This window comes from Octopus bimaculoides, chromosome 6 (genome assembly GCF_046866305.1).
Source record: "Octopus bimaculoides isolate indiv1 chromosome 6, ASM4686630v1, whole genome shotgun sequence".
Taxonomy (NCBI): Eukaryota; Metazoa; Mollusca; class Cephalopoda; order Octopoda; family Octopodidae; genus Octopus; species Octopus bimaculoides.
In genome coordinates this window covers 93,929,160-93,949,883 of record NC_142933.1, presented here as the reverse complement: position 1 = coordinate 93,949,883, position 20,724 = coordinate 93,929,160, and the positions used below count along the sequence as shown (strand labels likewise).

The 20,724-nt window shown below is 38.7% G+C and overlaps 1 protein-coding gene across 2 annotated transcripts in view; it reads left to right on the top strand.

Moving 5' to 3' along the window:
* LOC106883825 (uncharacterized) overlaps positions 1–20,724 on the top strand; it is a 58,968-nt gene that overhangs the window by 32,879 nt on the left and 5,365 nt on the right. Inside the window, exon 6 of one of the 2 annotated variants that reach the window (XM_052968653.2) lies at positions 8,527–8,996. The exons of the other annotated variant lie outside the window; for it this stretch is intronic. Within the exon in view, the coding sequence (XP_052824613.1) occupies positions 8,527–8,715 (189 nt within the window). The 3' untranslated portion in view covers positions 8,716–8,996. Of the gene's footprint in view, positions 1–8,526; positions 8,997–20,724 lie in introns of those variants that run through there. 2 annotated transcript variants of the gene reach the window in all.

Below are 20,724 nucleotides of genomic sequence, written 5' to 3'. Positions count from 1 at the left end.
CAGGAAGTAAGAGTGAGAGAAAGTTGTGGTGGAAGAGTACAGCAGGGTTCGCCACCATCCCCTGCCAGAGCCTCGTGGAGCTTTAGGTGTTTTCGCTCAATAAACAATCACAACGCCCGGTCTGGAAATCGAAACCGCAATCCTATGACCGCGAGTCCGCTGCCCTAACCAGTGGGCCATTGCGCCTCCACTATTTTCATATGGTGCAGTGAGTTCAATCAGACTAATCTATTTTGATAAAAGTGAGTGGAGCACCGTGTTCTGTTTCACACCTCTCTTTTATTCTTTTATTTGTTTCAGTCATTTGACTGTGGCCATGCTGGAGCACCGCCTTTAATCAAGCAAATCGACCACAGGACTTATTCTTTGTAAGCCTAGTACTTATTCTATCGGTCTCTTTTGCCGAACCGCTAAGTTACGGGGAGGTAAACACACCAGCATCAGTTGTTAAGCGATGTTGGGGGGGACAAACACAGACACAAACACACACACACACACACACACACACACACACACACACACACACACACACACACACACACACACACACACACACACACACACACACACACACACACACACATATATATATATATATATATATATATATATATATATATATATATATATACATATATATAGGACAGGCTTCTTTCAGTTTCCGTCTACCAAATCCACTCACAAGGCTTTGGTCGGCCCGAGGCTATAGTAGAAGACACTTGCTCAAGAACCATGTGGTTGGTGAGCAAAGTACTTTATTTCATTGAATTTGCTATAAAAAGCAATACACAGAGAAGTAGCTGCGGGCTGGACAGAGACATTAATGTGGTGAAGATGATGACGACAAAATGAATAGAAATGGGAAGTGCACCGGCGCCCGCCGACCGATAGCCCCTAATTAAAGCCTAGCCAGGCTCATGGGCCCGGTTTCCCAGTTTTAATGGCGTATGTGTTCCCCAGCTGGACGGGACGCCAGTCCATCGCAGCGTTACTCATTTTTGCCAGCTGAGTGGACTGGAGCAACGTGAAATGAAGTATTTTGCTCAAGAACACAACGCGTCGCCCGGTCCAGGAATCGAAACCACAATCTTACGATCATGATGCTGACACCCTAACCACTAAGTCACGCGCCTCCACATGAGCAAACTACTTACCACACAGCCACTCCTGCGCCTGTTGATGATTTCTGAATAAGATTCCCATTCTGGAAGGTCTGTTGAACATTCTTATCCATTCACTCCATGCAGTAGACCCTGATACAATAATTCAATTAGCACAGCTGTTCCATGTTTAACTTCACGCCGTGTAGACCATTGTTAGAGCTTCTCTTGAAGTCATCTTCCTTAACGTAGTACAAATCGCTTGTACGACCTCCTTAAGCCGTTTATTATCTTTGAGATAATGCCAATTCGCATGATCGTCGGATGTGTTCCACTGTCTGTCTTAGCAGAACGGACAGAGAGTTATCTCATTTCCTCCAACTTCACTACGTTTGTATTCGGGGGCATGAAATTATACACACACCTGAAGATGGAGTCATATGCATATAACTCCAGCTGAGACATTTTTGGAGTGTACTCTTCCACGTCGTCTATTGTCCCTGTTAGCCCTATTGTCCTTGCTGGACTGACTTCGTTATTCTCCTGTCATCCTTTTCTCTTTTCACTTCCTGTATTACAATGTCTCTCCTTATTTTCCTTTTTGCTTTGCCTGCTACTCCACTGAGCCTAGTCTCTGCCTGTTGGTTAATGTGTATCCGGTTATTTCTCTAAATTCCCCAGTGTTTCTTCTATCGCCTTCCGAACTTAGCATTTTCAACAAGTTCTCAGATTGGGTTGGATAGATCTCTTAACTTTGTCTCTTGAACCTTCTAGCATACACAAGAGCATTGCTTTTCAAGCCCTGTACTTATCCACGATGGATTTAAGGGTAGATTCAGCTTTGCTTTGTGTCAATAGAGACCAATCTTAATGAGCCCAGTTGGGACACCGAGGCATTTTCATGTTTGTTTATTAATCTTAATCTCAATCATTTTTGCTGAGCTAGTTCTGATATTATATATCAACAAAAACCAGAGAAGCTTTGTTATAAGCATGATCTGCAGTTAAGCTTTGTATTTGCCTGGATTCAATTCCCTTTTTTGTATTATTCAAAGAGTCTTTATACCATCTCCGAAAGCTCTTGATGGGTTCTTCTATCACTGTTGGAATCGATTGGTTGGCTACAGTGAACAGAACTTTATCTGTTTTCACCTTCCGTAACAAGAGAAACTCATTCTGATGAGGCGGCTGACGCAGCTAACTGTTTCAGAATAGTGTGTCTTATTTTGAGGAAAATACAGTAGCATCATCCATAAAGGCTCTTAGACGGGACATTTACCAATTATTACTGCCTTCAAGATAATCTCCATTGACTACAAGAACAATACTGGAGAGATGGCTCAGATCATTGCTATGCTGACTTCCACACTGACCAAATCAGTCGTGAAAACCTTTGTAGGGAATAGCATAGAGAGGCTGATAAAATATTTTTTCAACCTTTCTTACAAAAAGAAAGAGTGACTACTGTTGTCACTGAAGAATTCGTTCTATAAAATTACTGGAATATTGAACCTGTTTCGCTACACATCTCGGTGTGTTCAAATCCCGTGTTGCTTTTGTTTCACACTGAGATCGATCAAAAAGATAGCTGGTATGCACATGCACACACACACATACGCACGCGCGCCCAGATGGATAGATAGATTGATAGATAGATAGATAGATAGATAGATAGATAGATAGATAGATAGATAGATAGATAGATAGCCAGAGACACACACACACACACACACACACACACACACACATATATATATATATATATATATATATATATATATATATATATATATATATATATATATATATATATATATACATACATAGATACATATATACAAACAGATAGATAGATAGATAGATATACATCTATGTATATATAAACATATGCACATATATATATATATATATATATATATATATATATATATATATATATATATATATATATAGATATATAGATAGATAGATAGATAGATAGATAGATAGATAGATAGATAAATAGATAGATAGGTAAGTAGAGTTAGCGGTAAAACAAACGGATGCTTTGAAGCTCACGTTTTGATTTCATTTCTGATCCTCACGGAAATATTCTAAACGTTTTAAACTTCATACACTCGAAGTCACTATAATAGCTTTTCTCAAATAGCTTTGTTGTTTTATTAATGTATTTAAAATAATACTCTTAATTAATGTTCCTAAATATTTTTAAAAACAATGAATGTGTATGCGCGTGTGTGTTCAGCGGCAACCACGCAAACGCATATATACACACATACAATCACTTACATGCATGTCATTATATATACATGCATATATATATATATATATATATATATATATATATATATATATATATATATATATATGCATATATACACACATACGCACACATGGACATGTACCTACACATTAAAACATATATTAATAAAATATATATCAATTAAACATTTTGAAGCCAACGTTTTCTTTCCGAACCATATGTATGTATGTATGTATGTATGTATGTATGTATGTATGTATGTATGTATGTTCAAGGAAGCTGATATTTACATAAAAGATACTTAGAACTATACATACAAGGTGCAGATAATTCCATTCTTTTGTTCAAACTGTTGATGTCTTCAGTCGAAATTCTTAATTTTTCTCTCAAAAACCAAGTCACATTTGTTTTTTTTTTAAGCTAGCGTTCCTCTATGATTGCGCCCTATCTACAATCGATCAAGTAATTTTAAATTCGTGAGGACATACCTCACGCAAGAACCATGTAAATATCAAGAAGGCCGTAACACATTTTTCTCTCAGGGCCGATAACTGAACGTTTGTGCTTGTAAAAACTGTTTTTGAATGTTAGCTCCGTTACCCCCATATGTGTGTGTGTGCATGCGTGTATGTATGTATGTATGTATGTATGTATGTATGTACGTACGTAAGAGCTTACTTTCAAAACCAGATATATGCATCGGAATAACATTTGAGTAATTGTTTAAAACAACAACTTGCATATATCTGATTTTGACTGGAAGACTAAAATTCGCCTACTGTCTATATGGCATCTATCCCAGTTCGACTGAAAAAAATTTCACGTGCTTGAAGCTAGCAGCTTGCAGATTATGTTGCAATGGTTATCATGAAATCGGCCAAATGTGTACTAATGCCGGTTTTGAAAGTAAGCTCCTCATTATTTGTCCAATAAGTACAGCTTCGGTTCTTTTCCAAAGCCATGCTTTTCATTCAGTTATGTCAGACGATTGCAAATTTACTTCTCCAATTCGGGAAGGTTATCAGCATGAGACTATTCGGTAACATCAATTGACTATTAAGACACTATAATCTCCTAATATAATAATGAGCTTAGTGTTTATATATATATATTCGTCCAAAATCACAGAGTAGGAGTAGGACGGAGTAGGAGAAAGAGTAGTATAAGTAAAGGGAGAGGAGAGAAAATAGTAATTCAGTGAAGGATAAGTAGTGAGAGTAATAGCCCTGACTGAGAGAGAGTGAGAGAAAGGAAGTGGCAAAGAGAGCGTCGTGTATCATCTATTTTTCTCCGTCACAACATATGAAAGAGAAAGGAAGGAGTGATAGATGAATATCGAAGGAAGGGGTGAAAAAAATTAGCGTTTCAGCTCTGTGTGAGTATATGTGTATGTATGTAAAAGGGAGATATGTGAATGCTTGTGTGTGTGTGTGTGTGTGTGTGTGTGTGTGTGTGTGTGTGTGTGTGTGTGTGTGTGTGTGTGTGTGTGTGTGTGTGTGTGTGCAATGGAAATGGGATGTAGTTTGTCCGTCAATGCGACGAAGACTATTTAGTCATCCTGGGGTGGGAGTGGGTTTGTTTTGTGAGTCCGCAGATGGCTAATGAGGCCAATCTGCGTCCGAAAGAGTCTTTGACAGTGTCGAAAGGGAATGGTGGCGCCTGCTACATGGTTGTTAGCTCTGTTCTTCTTGGCTTGTGTGCGGTCTTCTGCAGTAGCGATCCTATTTGTCTCGCATGTGTTGGCACCCTTGTGGACAGCTGATCACCACCTTTGTCTGTCTAGAGCAGACTGCTCCCAAGTTGCATGGTCGATGTTGAAGGCTTTCAGTGAGGCTTTCAGTGTGTCCTTAAAGCGCTTCTTCTGGCTGCCTTGTGAGCGCTTTCCCTTTTGCAGCTCGTCAAAGAGCAATCTTTTTGGTAATCGATAGTCTGATATGCGAGCTACGTGCCCTGCCCAGCGAAGCTGAGACTGCATCAAGATGGTATGGATGCTGGGCAGGTTAGCACGTATTAATACCTCGGTGTCCGGGATCCTGTCCTGCCAATTTATGCCGAGAATTTTTCTGAGGCGTATTGTATGAAAGTGGTTCAGCTTCCTGGCATGACGCTGGTGGACCGTCCAGGACTCGCAGCCGTAAAGCAGCGTTGTGAGAACAACAGCCCGGTACACCTTGATCTTTGTCACGATGGTGATCCCCCTCCTTTCCGGACAGTCTTGCTTAACCTGCCGAAGGCAGCGCTTGTCTTGGCGTGTCTGGCGTTGATTTCGTCATCGACGACATTTCTAGAGAGTGTGCTGTCAAAGTAGGTGAACTTGTCCACCGCGTTCAGTCGCTGCCCGTTGATGGTGATGTTGGGTTCAACGTAGGGCTTGGTTGGAGCTGGCTGATACATTACCTCAATCTTTTTTGTATTGATAGTAAGGCCAAAGTTGTTGCAGGCCTCAGAGAACAAGTCAACGCTGTGCTGCATGCTGGACTCAGTGGCAGCATTGAGAACGCAGTCATCGGCGAGCAGGAGGTCGTTGACGGTGTCTACTGAAACCTTGGTTTTCACTTTGAGTCTCCCGAGGTTGAAGACTGAACCGTCGGACCGGTACTTGACGCCGATGCCTATGTCTGTGTCCCTGAAAGCATCTGTCAGCATGGCTGAGAACATAAGGCTGAACAAGGTGGGAGCAAGGACACATCCTTGTTTCCTTCCGTTGGAGACAGGGAATGGATCAGAGGTCTCTCTGTTGTCCTGTAACCTTGCCAACATGCCATCGTGCCAACATGCCATCGTGTAGTTGTCTTACGATGGTGATGAATTTTCTGGGACATCCATACTTCGCCAAGATTCTCCAAAGACCTTCTCTACTACGGTATCAAAGACCTTGGTCAGGTCGATGTAGGTGGAGTAGAGATCGAGTAGAGGTCGACATTTCTCCTGCAGCTGTCTAGCAGCAAACACCATGTCGATAGCCTCACGGTCTTTCCGGAAGCCACACTGGAGACCTTGCTCTAGGTGTGCAATGAGGCGGTTGAGCAAAACTCTAGCCAGGATCTTGCCTGTGATGGACAGCAGTGAAATTCCGCGACGATCGTCGCAGACCTGGTGGTTTCCATTTCGCTTATAGAGGTGGATAGTGGAGGAAAATTCACCAGCTGTTTCAGCTCATCTGGATGCACGAGACAGTGCCTCAAGACTTCAGGGACGCCTCTACAAGGAAATGAGTTAGTGAACGCTCAATGCTGAAAAGAAAAATCAAACATCATTTCAGTTCTGTTTGGGTATACGTGTATGTATGTGCATGTACAAGGGAAGTATGTGAATGTTCCTGTACCTTGTGAGTACGTTCCGATAGTTTTTATATTTGGTCGTTCAAGGCATAGAATCTTGTAAATGGTGCAATTCGATCGAGGGTTTTTTTTTTTTTTTTTTTGAGTGACTTAAAAATTGGGAATGTGTTTGTAAGGTTAAATCAAAAACAGGAAGAGAAAAAAAAACAGGATGAAGGGATATATAAAATATCCTGGAAACAGCTATAAAACCAACGCGCTTGGTTTTATAACTGTTCTGAAAACTATTCACAGTCCTGGATTTTTTTTATCTCATTCTATTAATTGTGTGTGTGTGTGTGTGTGTGTGTGTGTGTGTGTGTGTGTGTGTGTGTGTGTGTGTCTGTGTGTGCGTGTGTGTGTAGGGAGAGAGAGACACGGAGAGAGAACGAACAAGAGACAGAGACAGAGAGAAAAAAGGAGAGAGTTTCGATACACACACCAAAAATTATCTGGAGACTTGTCAAAAGAAATTAATTATTTTTGATTTTTATATTTAGACGTGAAGATAAACCAAAAAACGAATTGGTAAAGTTGTCACAATGTCGAATGGAATGACTTGCAATATTCGTTCCGGCTTTTTACCTTCTCGGATCAAATTCTACCGGGCTTGGTTTTATCTTTTTCAGATCCAGGGTCGATAAATAATGAACAAGTCGGGGGCGGTGGATTGGCCGGACAGTTAGAGCGACAAAGGAGATGGTTTCTGGCTCTTTGCATTCAGAGTTCAGTTTCCTCTTCGTCTAGGGTTCATTCGCCCAACAACAAAATCACCTTGTATAATTAATACATATTCAACATGCAACACCATGCGGCTACAAGAAATTATGATTTTCAATGTTGTAGCAGTTGTTGCTATGTAAACTTCGATTATTAATTACCATATTTTACTTTGAATTATTCCACTCACTACTAACCCCCGACCCCCATTTTGCTTAATTGAACCCACCCACTTTCTATCCGCTATTGGATGAAGCTTCAGTAACTCTACTGCTTGCCGATGTTTCATCCAGCACTTGACAGAAAACGGGTGGATTCGTAATAGAAATAATTCTATATATCGCAAGGACTTATTAAATTGGGAAAATTCTCCAGTACATCACTGGTACTTAATTTAACTGAATACGTCCCAATATTTGGCTGGAACTTAATTTGACAAACTTCATTCCCTGAGCATTAGTGGCATGTAATTGAAATAGCCTAATCCCCAGTACAACACTGATATTTAGTTTAATTGGATCGTAACCCTCACTGCATGACTGGTGCTTAATTTAATTGATGGTCTACATCCCACTCCCTATATATAAATGGTACTTAATTCGGTTGGACCTTACATGAATGAAGCTTAGACCCTGTATGTAGTTGGTACTGAATTGGAAAATGAACCCTGTCCCCCACACTAAACACCACTAGATAAATGTTTATTGAATGTCTGTCACTCAAGCGATTCTGCAAATCTACCGCTCCTTGTGTCATTTGATGACATGCGCTGCTTTCTCACTCAATAATAATAATAATAATAATAATAATAATAATAATAATAATAATAATAATTCTTTCTAATTTAGGCAAAAAGTCAACAATTTTTGAGGGGAGATTAATCATTACCCTCGACCCCGGCACTTGACAGGTACTTAATTATATCGAGCCTTGTGAGATAAAAAAAAGAAAAGTTCATCTTGGCAGGATTTGAACCCAATACATAGAGTAACGAAAAAAATACCATACGCAATTTTTTTTTTTTTTTTTTTTTTTGCGACGCTTTATTGATTCTGCTAGATAGCCAATAATAGCAATGTTGTTAATAATAACAAGCAATGATCTCAGATTCAATTAATTTCAGATGTACTGCATCAAGATTTTCGCATTCAGGAATAGTGACAGAGTAGTGTTTATCGAGGACAAGGAGAGTGGAATTGGAGGAACTATCAATGTACAACGATTTGTCCCAAGGCGTTCAGTAATAGAAAAACTTTCAGAAAAGACAATAGACAGAGCTGTTGCTGAGGCGGAATCATTGTTCGACTTTTAAAAAAATCGAATGTGTAAAATTTGTCTAACTGATATTTACTTTGCGTTCTTTTCATGCGCTTCGTTATGATCTGTTATAATAATTGGAGTTGATGTGATTTAGTAACAGGATTCGTAATAAATTAAATGTCTGGCAAACATTATTAAAAGAATTAACAACGACAACACAAGCAACAAAACTAGCAACATCAAAAGCCATTGTTTCGTATAATTTGAAGTAATTATTCTTTTACTCTGGGGTTCCAACTGTAAATAATAAAAATCAGGAGACGCACTATAGAAGTCTTTATTGATTTTTTTCCATTGCTTTTGTTCGTTGGCAACTTTCACCCATTAATATCATCTGAAATCATCATCCATTGTGACTTCAATGTTCATAGCTCATGCCTGGAGCCAACGATAGCGTTTCTGCGTAACAGCTCGAATTGTTACAAATAACAGCAAAATCTTTTTTCTTATTACATTCTATCCTGTATCTACAACAGTTAATATTCTTATCTTTCCGTATCGGTAAGCAATTCACCGACCCACCAAAAAATTCCACAGTGGTGACTTTTCCCCCCTCACCGCTTTGAAGCCAACCCATTATTCTTCCAGTGTCAGACAGCTACGATTCCCGCTCTGTTATCCGTGGTGTATTTCAAGGCTCGGTTTTGTTTTCTAAACTATTTCATCTAAACTCAAATTACTTCTGTACTAGCTATTACTTCTGTACTAGCTATTACTTCTAACCATTCGTTCTACAGCAGACAATGCTACTTTCAAATTTCTCTCTCGCCTTCTGCACGCAAGCATCATCCACATAACCTAAACATCCCTCTTTCTCTCTAAACAAATACAGATATCATGAGCAAAATCCGTTTAAAGTAGTCAGACAGGAGAAATAGCTGTATAGAAACAGAGCATAGAGAAAGACCAGAAGAAAGTATAAGCATAGAGAGTAAGGGTGAAAAAAGGGACGATGGAAGCAGTTTTTCTGATTTGATAAAAGATGTTTGTAATTGTCTGGTTTCAGTCAGGCATAAGAGTAAAGCAGTAAACTGTCATAGGGATCACGTGACCTATGTGTCAATATTCAGATCACAATTAGAATTGGTTAAGTTCTTGTTATAACTAATCAAGATTCTTTGTATATAGGAAAGTGTGCTATTTTAGTATTCATATAAGAATAGTTATATATAATACCCGTTAAATTTGTCAAAGAGCGTTGATCAGAGAGAGGTCAAAATTAGTGTTAGTGTTAACAGCTTTCTTTTAAGAAATTTTAAACTGGGATATTTTTTTAAAAGGTTAGAGTAATATAGATTACGCTACTGTATATTATTTGTTAGAATATTCTTATATAGTTCTAAGATAGCTGTTTATAAATATTTAAATGCAGGCATGTCCATGAATGTAACTGCATATCTGTATTTATATGTCCAGAAAAACGCATGCAGATGATGCATTCATTTTTCTGTAGAGATGCATCTATAAAGAGATAACTATACCAAGCCATTCACATGCACATATACAAAGAAATATATACCCTTCTATACAGGTAAATGCATACATAAATACATACCTCCGTAGCCACACAAACACTTATATATATATATATGTATATATATATATATATATATATATATATATATATATATATATATATATATACACACACATGTAAAAAAACATGTGTACGTGTGTATAAATACATACATGCATACATACATATATTTATTTATTTATATTATTTACACATAGTATTTATATAACAACCAATTTATTTTACTGAACGTTTCCAGACTGAAAAAACCTTCCAGAAGTAGAGAGGTGAATTAGCAATAATTACACACAGATGAATGAAAAAGTATAGCAGGAGCTCATTGCCATTGGGGGCCTGAAAGCGTTACATCTGGTTTATAAGTCTCAGAGCTATTGTAAAACAAAATAGAACGAAACTCATGGATGAAAGAACACTGTGAAAAAAAAAAGCAGACAGCCAAAACAAAAATAGCAAGAGTAGCCTTTAAACTCATCAGTGTTATATCCTTTCGGTTGATTTTTTTTAACCAGTGACTTACATGTCAACATATAAGAGGCAAATTGTCCGCTCCACTTTTATGTAATATTTAACAGTATTGATGATGGTACACGCTCCCGTTTACTATTAATATTCAAACTTGTGTAAATAGTATCTTACTTACAATGGTGGACAAACAATTTCCGCAGTCACGTAAGTACAAGAAAATTTTCAATAGGTACACTTTGAGTGTCTCTTTTAGTTGAGCACCCAGTATAAAGAAAATCTTAGAAAATAAGTTCTAATTTAACACAGAGGTAGACTGTTGTGCAGAAATAAAGCTACAAGCCCAATAACCGATCAGACTGGACAACGTAAGTTCGGTAATATATGGACATAACTGAACGCCACTTTAAGAATAGGTTCAGTAGTTACAAGTCTTTGTTTAACGTCCAAGAGAGACGTAACGCCACCACACTAGCAAGAAGTGACAAGTGAAAAAGGATCTGCATAACATAGCATCAATTAAAGACTGTTGGAAATGTGCAGACTTTATCTCAACAGTAGTAGGAAGTGCAGAATTTGTTTGGCAAAAAATTCATACTGAAAATTCACTCCAATCAGGGGCCTACCTGAACTCTAAAAGTGAAACGCTTTCCTCCTGTCTGCATGAACAGAAGTTTATATTAGGCAACTGGTGGGGAACACCCTTAGTATAATTAGTGTCGATTAGTATCTCTCTCACCATAAATGAAAGGTTAATATCTTCCCATATCCAACACTAACATGTACACACTTATACATGCATTTCGTAGACCGGATGGTGCGTTGTGTTCTTGAGTGAAACACTTCATCTCCGTTGCTCAGCGAGCGCTTCGACACCTGACGCACGGGACACCATGCATCTGTTCAGGCAACGACGAATTGACGAAGGGAGTGAGCTGATGTACAGCACATAATACATTTGATCACTGTAAACAAATCATTTGTGCAGGTCGTTCGGCAACTGCTGAACACTCATACGTCGTCTTCGACGGGAAAGTTCATCATACATGCATATACATTATCACACGTGGTTGTAGAAAACCATCCACTCTTCTCTTCTGTCCCACCCTTCCACCTTTCTCTTGTGCTTCTATCTCTGTACTCTCTCTCTCTCACTTTTACCCCATCTTCACCTTCCTATCAAATATTACATAAAGCAGGGGTGTACAATTTATATGCTGACATGTAGGCTATTGGTTAAAAGGGACCAACATAGAGGAGATAACTCTGATGGACGTAAGAGCCATCCTTGGTCTTTTTGCTCTGGATATGTTTCCTTCGACTGTGTTCTTTCATCTTCAAGTTTTGTTTCGTTTTTCTTTTACAACAGTTCTGGGGTCCATAAAACGAATACGATGCTTTCAGGCCTTCATTATCAAAGATCCCCAGCAATAATTTTCCGTACAGCCATGTCTGATGAATGGTAATTTTCTTCTCCACTTCTGAAAGGTCTTCAACATGAAACTCTTCGGTAACATAATTTAGCTGTTTTGAAACAAAAGTATCATATAATCATTATACCCAATCTATTACCTAATATACGAGTACCAGTTTTTACAGGCTTCTGAAAAACTTATCATCTATATAAAACATGCACAAACAGTTATATATGGCTTCAAAACATTTATGAATATGTCGCATGAATATAAACATAATGAAGACAAAAGATAATCTGTGGGAAGAAACCGCTTGTAGCTTCAATTAGCTTATATATCATACTTATATGTTACATCAATATTGCCTTTTGCTATGTTTTATTGCATCATTATGTGCAACTGTTTCCATAATGTGCATTATTGCATCAACAAGGCACTGAATGTTTTGAAACAGCTGTATAGATTACCATGGATTACCTTTAGTCTGAATTATATTATGTTTATATGTCATCTTTATAAATGTTTTAAAGGATTGTCATGGAGTATCTTCTATCTTAATTATATTTATGTTTATGTAAAATATTTACGAATATTTTGATGTCATATATATATATATATATATATATATATATATATATATCCTTCCACTCCGTCACACACACACACACACACAAACACACATACACACTAACAGATAAACCACCAAACCATGCACACACAAACACACACACACACATACATACGCACACACACGTTCTGTTATCACACACACATCAAATCCCTATACACCGTGATTCCACACAACGATGGTCTCTCAGCCCTCCAATACTTCCTTGACCGCCGCCCTGACTCCACACCTAGCACCCCAACCCTGCTTCGTCTGGCAGAACTCGTCCCCACCCTCAACTGCTTCACGTTCGCCGGAGATACCTACCAACATGTGTCCGGGGTCGCGATGGGAACGAGAATGGGTCCCAATTATGCCAACCTCTTTGTTGGTTACATTGAGGCCCAAGTATTCTCCCAATTCTCCGGTCTGACCCCAGAACTATACGGTCGCTACATAGATGACTGTATAGGAGCCACCTCCCTCTCCCGCGAACAGCTCTGCCTTTTCATCTCCTTCCTCTCTAACTTCCACCCTGCTCTTGACTTTACTTCTACCATCTCTGACACCTCTGTTAACTTCCTCGACATCTCTCTTTCCATCAACCCCCCCTCCAACTCTCTAACTACCTCCGCCTTCTTCAAACCCACTGACTCCCACCTCTACCTCAACTTCTCCTCCTCCCATCCATTCCACACCAAACGGGCCACCCCCTACTCCCAGTTCCTCCGCCTCCGACGTTTGTGCAGCCTGGACCAGGATTTCGAGACCCGTCCAATCCGCCCTCGCCCGCGCTCGTCGAGGGAAAGAAAAGTGTGCGTGTGTATGTGCGTTTGTATAAGTGTGTGGGCGAATCTGAGCGTGTAAGTGCATGCATATGTGTTGTGTGTGTGTGGTGTGTTGGGGGTAGGTGTGCTTACATGTGTGTGTATGGGTGTGTGTATTTTTTGTGTGTGGGTATGTGTGCGTGTAGGAAGGGGTGAGATAAATTGTGGAAAATTGTAGTGAATGTAATAACAAGAGAATAATGGATATAATGTAAAGTGGACGGGGGGGGTAAAAAATAAAAAATAAAGAAAAGTGATGCATAGTCGTAAAAGGGAGAGTCATAAGGAGGAGGAGGCTGTGTTGAGTCCGAAGGGGAAAGATGAATTAAGGTTAAAAATATAGCGCTGTTCCAAGTGGAGTCGCGAGGGAGTGGACCCATGGTGCAGGGCGAGGCCAAAAACGGAGATGTTAGAGGGAGAGTGGTTGGGCAGTTGGAAGTGACGGGCGACGAGGGAGTCCGAACCTAGCCGAACGTCTCTTAGGTGTTCGGTGAAACGGTCGGCCAGCCGGCGACCCGTCTGCCCCACGTAGAGTTGGTTGCATAGGGTGCATTTGATGCAGTAAATTAGGTTGGAGGAGGTGCAGGTGAAACTGTGTGGAATGTGAAGAGTGTGTAGGTTCGACCCTGTGACAGAGGTAGTGTTGGTGATGAAGGGGCAGGTGTGACAGCGGGATCTGGAGCACGGGAAGGAGCCCGGTGGGGGTGGGGAGGAAGAGGAGAAGGTACTGCGGACCAGTAGATCGCGTAGGTTGCGGGCGCGTTTGAAAGAGGATAGGGGTGGGTTGGGGAAAATGGGGTGGGTGGTGGGATCGAGCTGGAGGCGACGGAAGGCCCGTAGGATCCTCCGACGAAGGGGTAGGGTGGCAGGGTGGAAACGGAGTGGGAAGGGGGTACGGTTAGGGGATTGGTGTGGGGGAGGAGTGCACACACAAAATAACACACATACCTGGCACACATCCTCACGCTCTCACACACATACGCACGCACACACACATAAACACACACATACACACACATTTCTCACATACACAAACACACACACACATACACAACACACATACACATATACACACATGCACACACGCACACACACCTCTCACATACACAATACTCACTCACATTCACAACACACACGCACGCACGAAAACATACACAATATACACATACACGCACGCACAAAAAATATACACGCGCGCGCACACGGACACACACATACAGACACACATAAACATACACGCGCATACACACACACACACCCGTACCTAACACTCACATCACAATCCCACACACACACGCACATCCACACATACACACACACACGCACACATCCACATACACACACACACGCACACACACTTCTCACCAACACTACACACTCACACAGACACGCATACGATCACACACACATGGGCATAAACAACACACGCACATACAATAGCAAACGCACGCACACACACGTACACAGCAACGCACATATACACAACATACACATACACACAAACACACACGCACGCACAAAAACATACACATACACACACACGCACATACAAAATACACACACACACGTACACGTACCCAACACCGACAACCCCACACAAACACACACACGTACACACACATACTCAAAAACTGCCTGCTGACCTTCCGCTCATCCCTTCCGCTAAGTGGGTGTAGCAGCACTCAGGTCGCACTATTAAATCCATACTCAGCACACACCCACTCTTACTCCCGTAACTCATCAATTCCAGCTCCTTATATTCGCCTCTCCATCCCCATCATGATAGGAGGCGTAAACTAGCGTTGTTGGGCCTGATGATATCAGTTCAATATCCACAAAAGTTGGGCCGTCGGCGACTAACCCGGCAACCCCACAGAACATGCTCTGTGAGGAGGATGTTTTTCCTTCTATTTGGCCCCCTTGCAGACAAAAAATACTCTTTTCTGTATTACTAGTACATATGTGTGTAACACACAGTCTTTGCATGTGTTTCTATTCTTATAATGATTCCTAATGTTTTAGAATAAATAGACATAATAGAATGTCTACCGGCTGATGTATGTCATTTTTGTATCTCCTCCATTTTCTTTTTTGCTATATATATATACACACACACACACACACACACACACACACATATATATATATATATATATATATATATATATATATATATATAAACAATATATGAGTATATGCATATATATGTACATGTATGTATATACCTTCATCCACATGTACATATAGATACATTACTGGGTACATGACGTGGCAAAAGAACATGGACAAAATGGTAAACAAAGTGCAACAAACGAGCAGGCCACATAGAAACATCTCTTTCATCAGCTGCCACCATTAAAACCCCGGCGTTTCGAAGAATTAAGGCAATACGCATCGTTAAAATGGTTCTTCCCACGAACACAAATTAAATTGTTTTCGTGGAGGGTAGTGGCGGACGGAAAACAAGACAGGAAAACGAAACGGTGAAATAAACAAACAAAAAAGCTGTACAGCCAGACGTGAAGTGTGTATGTATTGAACGCTGTGAGGCACGAACTGGAGGAGCAAGGCAAATTTGTTGTTGAAAACGCACCTAAATTTGTAAAACTCGTAATTGTTTAAAATACATTTATTTACATATATACAAACTAGTTCCAGCAATATTTTTTTGTTTATCAACGGTAAAATTTTAAAATTAGGAATTAGAAAAACATCTTTAAAACTTTCAATGTTGACAAATTAAAATGTTCAAAACAGGTAAATTTGGACAGGTACAAGTTTAAATGTTCATAGCAGTCAATAATATTAAAACTGTATACTAACATTAATGAGCTATGTGCATTCAAACAAATTGATATACAGTTTTAATATTATTGACTGCTATGAACATTTAAACTTTACCTGTCCTAGTTTATCTGTTTTGAATATTTTAATTTGTCAACATTGAAACATTTAAAGATGTTTTTCTAATTCATAATTTTAAACTTTTACCATTATAAACAAAAAATATTGTTGAAACTAGTTTGGTATATATTTTATAAATAAATGCATTTTAAACAATTACGAGTTTTTCAAATTTAGATGCACTTTCAACATCAAGTTTGCCTATATTTTTTCTTGCGTGGAAACACCCAGCCTCTTTTGTTATATATATGCACTCACGTACAAGCTAATTCTCACACGTATACATAGTTACACAACCACCAGTACTCGCCGACACACTTATTTATACCTGTGTGTGTGTGTGTGTGTGTGTGTGTGTGTGTGTGTGTGTGTGTGTGTGTGTGTGTGTGTGTGTGTGTGTGTGTGTTTATTGAAATGCACCAAATTTTTATACACATATGTAAGAACGACCGTGCGAACCCAAAAAGGAGAAATGGTGACGAATGGAAAAAACAGGACTCCTTTTATTTAAACGCGTCACACGGTCGAACACAAAAATATATCAAAGATGATATATAAATGTTATACTTCGATAACATAATGATTTTGTAAATGACCAGTAATTAAGACGAGAGAACAACCGTATAAAGATGAATAACAGAAATATTTATTGTGACATTAAAATGTATGTCTGTGTGTGAGTGTGAATGCGACATAATGAAAACATAATAAAAGACAGGCCGTCGTATAAAGAAAAGAGTGTGTGTAAGTGATACATGTATGTGTATGCGTGATATACAGCAGATAGAAAGAGTCAGTAACACGTGTGAGCATTTGCCGGTTTGTTGAGTACACAATAGGAAGAGTCTGTATGTAAGAAGTTGAGGCGTGTGTGTGGCAAAGCGATCACTAGTTGTGATGTTGTGGCTTCCATGCCGGGCCGGGTTCTTGTTATACAGATGTTCGTCGCAGGCTGAACTCTTGTCTATTATTTATCGTGGTGAAGATGAAACACCTAACAGAATCGAAGAGAGAATATGTGCCGCGGTAGTTTGGTTAGTGGTGTACGTAGAAATCATGTTGATGATATTGGCGAATCTTGTAGTTCGTAGTTAAAGTCGTGTTGACTATGTTGGCGAATGCTGGTGGCGATGATGCTGGTTAGTAGTCATAGACTCGTGTTGCTGATGGCGACGTCGGTGGTAGTCGTAGCTGGACGAAGCTGTTGATGTAGTCGCTGGAAATGCTGCTGCTGATCTGTGTGGTACACGGAACAGTCTCTAAGAGAAACTGAACCGAGACCAATTTGCCGGGTATAATTTGGGCTATTTATAGTTGATGGTAGGCTCCCGAGGCATCAGAAAAATACTCTATCACGTGACCTTATTGTGATGTTGTGGCTTCCATGCCGGGCCGGGTTCTTGTTATACAGATGTTCGTCGCAGGCTAGGTTCTTGTCTGTTATTTATCGTGGTGAAGATGAAACACCTAACAAAATCGAAGAGAGATGTGCCGCGGTAGTTTGGTTAGTTGGTGTACGTAGAAATCATGTTGATATTGGCGACGTCGGTGGTGAATCTTGTAGTTCGTAGTTGAAGTGGTGTTGACGATGGCGGCGATGATGGTGGTTAGTAGTCGTAGAGTCGTGTTGCTGATGGCGACGTCGGTGGTAGTCGTAGCTGGAGATGCTGTTGATGTAGTCGCTGGAACTGCTGCTGCTGATCTGTGTGGTACACGGAACAGGTCCCTAAGAGATCTGAACCGAGACAAATTTTGCCGTTGAATTTAGGCTATTTATAGTTGATGATAGGCTCCCAAAGGCATCAGAAAAATACTCTATCACGTGACCTTATTAGGGGCCACGGTTGGTCAGTTTACGTTCTGGCGGGAACGGTACGAAGCGGTTGCTGCTTCAAACAATAATCAGTCACGTGATGACAGGGAAATATGTTTTCCTCTACGCCCGCGCTTGTTTATATATAATAGTGAGAAGATAGTTTGTTTGTATATAATGGCGATAGGTAGTTTCACTACATATATATATATATTAATTTGAATGAAACAAGTTTTACTTTTTAACCTGAGAGGTAAATATTTTTATCGTGTATTTATTTGCAAGTATAATACAAAAATGTGTTTTCACGTAACGAAATTTTCATATCCCAGTTTTACTGAAATATATGTGTATATTTTCACAAGACGAGTTTTACACACACAATACAGAGAAGAGGAAAGTCATATATTATTGAAAAGTTCTCGTTTGAAAAAAAAATCGTTTTACTGAATAAATTTTAGTGCACGTTGTAGCCCAAACAGTTTTGCAGTAATAAAAAAATGATATGCTACTAAGAAAAGCCATTTTTGCTCTTCCGTACCGATTTTCGCTATCGTTCAGCTTATCAAAGTTCAAAGTGGGTTTTTTATATTTTTTTTGTATTTTAATATCATGTGGTATTGAGATCGTATGATTAGTTTCGTTTAGGTATGTCGCTCAGGTAATTTCCGAGACAATAAACGTAACTTATGGTTTGTTAATCTGTTCGTTTAATACGGGTGTATGTTAGTTAATATTTTCAGAATAAAATATTAGAAAGAAACGTAAAGTTACAGATCTTTATTTTTATTTTTAAAATGATGGGGTTTGTCTGTTTCCAGAAAGTGTCTACTCAGTTTTTTTTTTTTTAATATTTTCCTTGATGTTGTTTTTCGAACTATTATTGGGATTGAATTTGATATAGTTGCTCCAGTTTTTATTGATCCAAATCCAATTAATGTTCAAGTAAGCTCATCTTAAGTTTATAATTCTTTTTCAGTCCATACACATATACATTCATACACACACACACACACACACACACACACACACACACACACACACACACACACACACACTCATATACGCACACATATACACATACTCATATATATATATATATACATATATATGTGTGTGTGTGTACAGATACAGAAACAGATATATATATATATATATATATATATATATATATATATATATATATATATATATATATATATATATATACACATACAGATAGATACATACATATATATATATATAAAACAATAATAAATGAGTATATGCATATATACGTACAGGTATGTGCATACCTACGTCTACCTGTATATATAGGTGCATATCTGGGTACAGGACATTGCAAACAAGACGTATATATATATATATATATATATAAGGGTGCATCAAAATATATTCACAATACAACACACAAGAAAAGCATTTGTATAAACATATTAATAAATATATTTCAGTTTCCAACATATACATATACACGAGAGGATGCCGAAAACTTTCTGTCTTTGAATAATAGAAAATACAGGAGGATCAGTTAATTATGACTTCATTCAACATATTCCCCTCTCAGAGTCACACACTTAGTACAGTGGTCCTTCCGCTTTCCTAAGTCTTGTGAAAGAACTCGGGTGGTTGGACCTCCAGCGTAGCCTTTCGCGTCACCCTTAAAGCGAGGAACTTTTCAGCACTCCTTCGTATATTTCTTTCCATTATAGGTAGGATCATCAAAAAAGTACTCAATCCAATAAAAGGTAACTATAATTTAAAGAAAAAGAAAGGAAAAAAGGAAGGAAGTCAAGACTTGCTTCCCTTTGTTCGTAGACATCGTAATTATTTTAATACTGTACACATTATATTGTATATATTTTTTATTTTAATGCAACGTAAATTTTATTTTAATTTTAATGTGTTAATTGAGCGATAATTCGAATATAATTATTTACAATATGTATTTTGAACCCACTTTTCAATTTAAGGTTTTCTTTGATTTTTTTAGAAATAGGATGAATCTATATTGAATTCATTTTTGTTTATTTTGTTCATTGTATACCTAAGACCGTTATTTGAACCGACCATTGAAACAGATCCATGTTTTTTAATTTATATTAGTTTTGATTGCATCGTCATTTCTCTCCCATTTTTAACAAAACTGTCCGATGAACGGGAACGTGAAACTTTGAGTAACAGCTTTTTGTTATATTTCTGCTGCTTTTAAATAAAGTATATATATATATATATATATATATATATATATATAGAGAGAGAGAGAGAGAGAGAGAGAGAGAGAGAGAGAATTCACAAAAAAAAACAAATCTCGAAGGCAAGTGTTGTAGACAACAAACAGATGTATTAGTTTAACGCTCAGGAAATGAAAAAGTCCTTAACGTTTCGAGCCTACGCTCTTCCACAGAAAGGAACACAGAAATAAACAGGGAGAGA